The sequence below is a fragment of the Aplysia californica genome, unplaced genomic scaffold (genome assembly GCF_000002075.1).
Source record: "Aplysia californica isolate F4 #8 unplaced genomic scaffold, AplCal3.0 scaffold00741, whole genome shotgun sequence".
In the NCBI taxonomy this organism is placed as follows: Eukaryota; Metazoa; Mollusca; class Gastropoda; order Aplysiida; family Aplysiidae; genus Aplysia; species Aplysia californica.
In genome coordinates, this window is record NW_004798011.1 from 347,553 (window position 1) to 354,297 (window position 6,745).

Genomic DNA, 6,745 nt, shown 5'->3' on the forward strand with positions numbered 1-6,745 from the left:
GTTACTCAGAACAAATAGAAGAAAAAGAAAAAAAGATGATTAGTTTTTCGGACAGATTTAGGTTTTAATAAAGGTTAGCTGGGCAAAAAGCCTATAAAAGAGTAGCACCTGTGGTGAAACACAATTATGTGCTGGCTGCTGTTCCTTAAGCCAAAAAAAAATAAAAAAACTATAAAGATTATAACCAACACTGTGAGTGTAACGATCGATCACAAAAGTTACTTAAAATAGTATGAGAACAAAAAAATAAAGATGATTCCAGCTTTTCAGATCATATAATGTGAGGCAGCGTGGTGGAATCAGGCTCTCGTCCAAACAATCAAAGTGAAGAAACTTGCATTTTTCCGCAGGTTTGTGAATTTTTTATCAGATTTTTGTTTTTGGGCTCAACACCTTTTATGGCCATTAAAGAACTCATTTCTGTGTGGATTTTTACTGAAAAACGTTGATTAGAGGCACAAAAGATGTAAATTTTTAGTTAACACGGACTCTTAAGCTAAGGAAATAACTAATCTTTGGCGGTCATTTTCTCACTAGTTTTACCTTTGAAATCAAGTAGACCCCCGCCTCTTGCATTCTCAAATATCTCGACTTGTATTTAAGATAAACGAATAATTTTTTTCTTCCAAATAAAGACAAAGTGAACAAGCTTTAAGATAATACCAATAACTCTATGTGTCGAAAAAAAAATGAAGAGAGCCTGATTCCACCACGCTGCCCCACGTATTTTGGTTTGGATAGGGTTTAGCCGTGCAAAAAAAAAGCCTAGATGGGGCTCTCGTGGCAAAGAGGTTAAGGTGGTGGCCTCTCATTCAAAGGCCCCGGGTTCGAATCCGGGTAGCGACCAAAAAAAATTATGTTCTAAAATTGTTTCCTTTCACTTTCTTTTCTACTCTCTAGCACTGTTCTGTCGTCTGCTCTCCTCTCCTCTTTTTGTCCCCCACCCCCTCATCTCTTTTGCCCCCTCCTCTGGGTTCCTGACTTTTTCTGCAGCCTTTCTACTGCTACTCCTTGGCTCCTTCTTACTGCTTTCTTTCAGCCACACCCCTGATCTTCTTGTAGGAAAGATCGACACCTTATAGCCATCTCGGACAAGGGCGACAAATCTCGGAGGGCCCGTGTGCAAGTTGCGCACGTTAAAGACCCCTTGGTGACTATATGAGAGTATGCTTCGGCCGCCACCCGGGCAAAATTCAAATTTTCCTACCCACTGAAAATGTTTAAAGTGTCCTGTACGCTCATATAATATGACCTCATGCGGTTGCGAGCGCAGTTAAAACACTTTCCAAAAACAAAACAAAAGCAACAAAAAACCCAATTATTATGAGTCTCTTTCGTGCCTGGCTGTGAATGCGGGCCCCTATTTCAAAAAATGTGTTTTTGAAGGAAAGGCAAATAGAGTCTAGATCTATGTATAAACGATTTTTACAATGAAAGGCTGTGTTGTTGACGATATACTTTTCTTTCAAAAACAAAGGATTCTAAAATAATACGCACCATGCAGTCTCCGTGTCTTATATGGTGACAGTTTCTCGACTCAGACTTATACTTCCCAAAAATGAACTATGATTCTAAATATACTTATTGATTAGTAAGACAAAACGGTCGCAGAAGCAATCGATGCGCATTTTTTACTTTTAGATTAAATTGTTAATGTTCATTGTTTGCGCTCTCGTTCAAAGTCAATTAAGGTGAAGGTGGCACTGGCCCCGGCTCATAATAATATTATAATTTGAAAGGAAGGCCTCGATCAACCCAGCGAAAAATCTGAATGTTTTTCCCCAGTTACACATAGAGTCTAGTTTTGTCTAGTTTTCACATTTGTCTTGTTTTGACAATAGATCTAGAGGCTCACTTTAAATCCGGAAAAGAATTTTAAGAACGTTTTGCGTTCTTGTTAATTTTTGCATTTTGGGCAGTAGCCTACATGATGTATCAGCGGTAAATTTTTACTTATGCACCCACACACAGATCCATTGATTTGAGGGCTAAACTGCCATAATTTTTGCTGTACAACACACGTATGGCCAGTAAACCCTTACAGATCAATTGTTTTCAAAGAAATATCAATCATAATTGCCAAAACTTCAAATCATTGTGAAATGCAGGGGGGTGCAGTGTTAAATTCAAGTCAAATATGACTATTTTCAAACACCAATAACTTAATAACTATTGATTTGCCGCGAAAATGAAGGCCTTATTCGTGTTCAGCATGCAAAATACTACTAGATCTAGGGGGAAAAAGTATGTAAAACGAGTATACTGAGACGGGTGCATGAGTAAAAAAAAAAAAAGAAAAAGAAAAAAACCCCTTATCAGCAACAACTAAATTGGGAAATTATAATTATTTGTTTCTTCAATATTTCCGAACACTTTTTTTGGTAACATCTGACCTTTCACAGTTCACAGAAAACCAAAACAATCATTGTTTTGCTCTGGGATCAAAGTTACAAAGTAATGCCCGTGTGAAGAATGACAAGCAATTGGTGATAGGGACGTTGGTAATAAGGTAAGGATTGGTAGATAAAACGTTCGAAGTGATAAATCTTGTCTTCAAGTCTAAAAATGCCCCATCGATGTCCCGTGTTTCGACGTTTGCAATTAATGAAGCCTGAACTGTGTCTGTGCGACAGTCTCGGTCACCATGTCAGTGTCTGAAGTCCAGCTTTTAGTTTTTAGGTAGAGTCTAGAGACTAGAGATCTAGAATCTAGATCTAGAATCTAGAGTCTTGAATATAATCTAGATCTAAAATATAATCTATCTAGATCTAGTCTAGAATCTAGATCTAGACTAGACTAAACTGCAAAAAATACTGAATGAAATCTAATCGGGTACGTAGTCTCAGTATAGGAACCCTACGTTACAAGGTAACCGGGTGCTTAGTTTCAGGGGCCTAAATGCTTCGCTACGTTCAAGACCTTGATTTCTTTCATTTTTTCCTTGCTTTCCTGTTGTGTTTATTGGTATCCAGGTTCACGTAAAACTTTGAACCCAAATAATGGAACACACGGCCCGTCTTGTTTCCTCAGACAACTGTGATCCCAAACAATGCAACACCAAGGCACACCCCCTCTTCGTATTATGATTTTGAATGACATGATGATTCTCTGATTCTGATTATAGTGATTGACTTTTTTATTTGCTTATATATTATTTAAGTTGTGAATGGCCTAAAAATTATGACGGCTTGTCTACAGCGTCAGGGGGATGCATAATTTTTTACAAGGCCTGGCCTTCTCAGTCAGGTGGCCTAAAAATCAAATTTGGCAGTTGGTTGATGACCTTGACCATCAATGATTTATTTATAGAGGCACTAGCCATCCATGTCCAGGTACTGTTTTAGCCTCTCAGTCTCAGTTGGTTGATATAAATTATAATAAGGTAGCCATGGCCGTGTTGAACAGTTGTTTTACACAGTTAAATTTAATAGAAAAAACGCAAGGGAGAAATGAAAAGTGGCCTTTGTACAGGTGGCCGCCGTACATATGATAATAATAATAATAATATATAACATTTATATAGCGCATTTCCAAAAAAAATAGCTCAATGCGCCTTTACATTGGAATACCCATGTGGTCGTCGTGGCAGGTTTGACTGTAGGTGTAGATCTTTCCTACCAGAAGATCAGGGGTGTGGCTGAAAGACAGCAGTAAGAAGAAGCCAAGGAGTAGCAGTGGCAAGGCTGCAGAAAGAGTCAGGAGCCCAGAGGAGAGGGCAAAGGAGGTGAAGGGATGGTGGCAGAAAGTGGAGACGAAAGCAGACGACAGAACATTGCTAGAGAGCAGGAAAGGAGGTGAAAGGAGACAATTTTAGAGAAGAATTTTTTTTCGGTCGCTACCGTTTAAGAAAAGTGAGCATTGTTTACTTTTTTTTTTGACGAAAACAAATTAAATGTATTGTGCTTATCTGTTCGACAAATATGCCAACTAGTTTAAAAAATCACGTACCACACACTATTCTACGTCTGAAAGCTTAAGAATGCTGCAAAATTGTGCAAAAAATCGAAATTTCACAGCCGCGCCGCGAGTGAAGTTCCGCGACGCGATTGATCCATTTTTCTGCGATCACGCCGCAGTTGCAGCGCCCACGGAAATCTACGGTGACAGTGTTGTGCGTAAAATTGACTATGACAGTGTTGTACTTAAAATTGTCTCTGCCAGATACTGCAATTTGTTGCTTTCTGTCTGGCATACTCTCAAACTGTCTTTCACTGCTCTCTCATGCTGTCGAAACACACTGACACTCACCTTAACATTCACATGAATGAAAAGGTACAATCTCAGTTTAAATGTTTTGTTCTTGTACATTCTCAGTTTAAATGTTTTATTCTTGATTTATTCTATTACGTATTTTTCTAGCTTCTTATCGCAAACTCAGTTTTTCCTTTTCTGCTTCTATATTCTGCAGCCAGTTCTTTGCCCCACTGATGTAATGACAAGTTGCAAGTTCTAGTTGTGTGGAAGTATTTTTGATCATCATGTCTCAACCAGCTCTACGATACCAAGTCAAGCTGCTGTACAAGACTGTGAGTGTTTTTCATGACGTATTGCTTGGGGAATTTTAGTCGATGCAGAAGATTCTACAGTGCTGATAATTTTCCTCAGATCCGCGGATTTCCGCTTTTTTTTTTTTTTTTTTGTTTCCAAAATATTACTATAAAAGTTTTTAAAAGGTATGTCTTATATTATTGTAGTTAGTATTAAAGTTCTATTTTGAAATTTCTTGATTGAAATGGGGTCAGAAATATTTTCCTCCTTTTTGACTTTTTCTCATTATCAGCACTGATTCTACCTACCGCCCCCTCCCCTCAAGTGCCTTATGTAGTCTTGGTCATAGAGTCAGCTTGAGGCCACAGCTTTGGATGGGATGCTTTTCACTTTTCACCTTTCCATCCCCAGCCATTTTTGTGCCCCCCAAGTCCCAACCAATACAACAGTACTTTAGGAAAGAGGCATGGGGAAAAAGTGATGTAGTATCGATCTTTACAATGAGGTTGAGATTATAATGTAACTGTGTTCAAAGATAAATGAACGAATATTATTAAAATTAAAGTTTAATTAGGTTCGCTGCCGTTTCGAAAAATACGCAAATTCTGTACACCCCAAAACTGAAAATATACATACGCTTTTGGGATAGTGGGGGGTATAGCGCTACTGAAAATATACACGCATGGGGCTGGAAGGGTTAATACTGTCAAAAGTGTTCAAGAAGGCTACACATTGTGGAGGAGGAAAGCGGTTGTCTTAGATAAGTGGACGTCTTGGACAGTGCCATTATAATAATTATTTTAAAATATTAATATACGAGGTGGAAAGTGGTCGTTTGTGCATGTGATTGTCGTGGACAGGTGGTCATTAGAGCAGGTCTCACTGTACTTTTCATCGTGAGCCTTGAACCATAGCATGGTGTTCACAATTATTATTATATGGGTGGTTGGCGGGTGCTCTGGTGTGGTCTGCTTCTTCTTTCCTATCAAAACATCTATCGTCCTGATCTCTCCACCTCCTTTTTTTAAATGTTTGTTACTTTCTTGTAACACCTCTAATCTTCGGCACTTATGTGACCTTATTGCGTTGCAAGTGCCGTAAAGCTCTTACTGAAACTAAAGAAACACCTCTAGTCTTCAGCACTTATTTGTATAAACATGACCTTATTGTGTTTCAAGTGCCGTAAAACTCTCACCAAAGGATTCACATTATCTCCTTGTGTCCTCCTCATTCCAGCTGCTTCATTTGGGTAAGGAGTACCCAAGAGGAGCTGACTACTTTCGTACTCGTCTCCATGCTGCTTTCATGAGGAACAAGGACGTGACAGAGGAAGCTGAAGTGAAAGCCCTTGTTGCCAAAGGAGAATATGTTGTGAAAGAACTGGAAGCTCTGTATATGCTCAGGAAGTATCGGACTCTCAAGAAGAGATACTACGACGAAGACTGATGCTCTTCATACAACACAGTCATAGAGTGGTTCTCAGGGGTGCAGTGAGTGGTTTTCCTCTTTTAGGAAGTTGTGACCGAAGTTTATTCTTGGCATAAATTTCTTTCATTCTAAATTAACTTTGCAATCTATCACTTGCATGAAAAGGCTCTTATTTCGGTATAGGGCAGTTTTGGTAAAATCATCTGCCTGTTATATTATTACTATGAGTAAACTGTCTTTTTATTACTATGGCACAATTGTTTGGAGTGAAGTGCAAGGTTACGTCTGACACCATAAGAGCAAGCTCATTAACTAACTTTAAAAGTTGACAAACCATCACTTTCATGTCACACGTATCCATAATAAATCAATGCAAGGACATATTTGTATGCTTGTGTATGTGCATGCATTCATGCAAATGCAGGAAACGGAAGGGGGACAGAGCAAAAGAGAGAGAGAGAGAATCAGAGAGAGGCAGTGTTTATTCATATACAGTGGAGTCCACTTGAACCGAAATCTACAGAACTTGCGAATTTTCTTTAAGTTTAGTCGTGTTTTTTATTTAGAAAGATTGCTGCAATAGTTAAGAAAAGAAAGCGGGGGTTCTATTTTCTTGCAGCTTACTGCTGTTTTCTGGTTAGGATAACCGACTCTTGATGATAAGGTTGCGGGCTCGAGGGTTTGAGCCGCAGGCCCGACGTTGTGTCCTCGTGAAAGGCACTTTACACAAATTTTCCTCTCTTCACCTAGGTAGGAATGGGTAGGCTACCTGGCCACAGTCAGCACAAGATCTTGTCAAATATGTGAGTGTTTTCAGGCCTCTAATTTA

The 6,745-nt window shown here is 39.0% G+C and overlaps 1 protein-coding gene across 2 annotated transcripts; it reads left to right on the plus strand.

The window, feature by feature from the left end:
- The first annotated feature begins 2,394 nt into the window (after nucleotides 1-2,394).
- On the plus strand, nucleotides 2,395-6,485 carry LOC101849006 (electron transfer flavoprotein regulatory factor 1). 2 transcript variants are annotated; one of them, XM_005108990.3, is made up of 3 exons: nucleotides 2,395-2,509; nucleotides 4,409-4,526; nucleotides 5,725-6,485. In XM_005108990.3, the coding sequence occupies exons 2-3, from the start codon at nucleotides 4,479-4,481 to the stop codon at nucleotides 5,932-5,934; spliced, it is 258 nt and encodes an 85-aa protein (XP_005109047.1). In that variant the 5' UTR covers nucleotides 2,395-2,509; nucleotides 4,409-4,478; the 3' UTR covers nucleotides 5,935-6,485. The 2 variants fall into 2 exon arrangements, with proteins under 2 accessions (XP_005109047.1, XP_035828455.1); XM_035972562.1 differs by having other exon boundaries at nucleotides 2,412-2,509; nucleotides 4,413-4,526.
- Nucleotides 6,486-6,745: the final 260 nt, after the last annotated feature.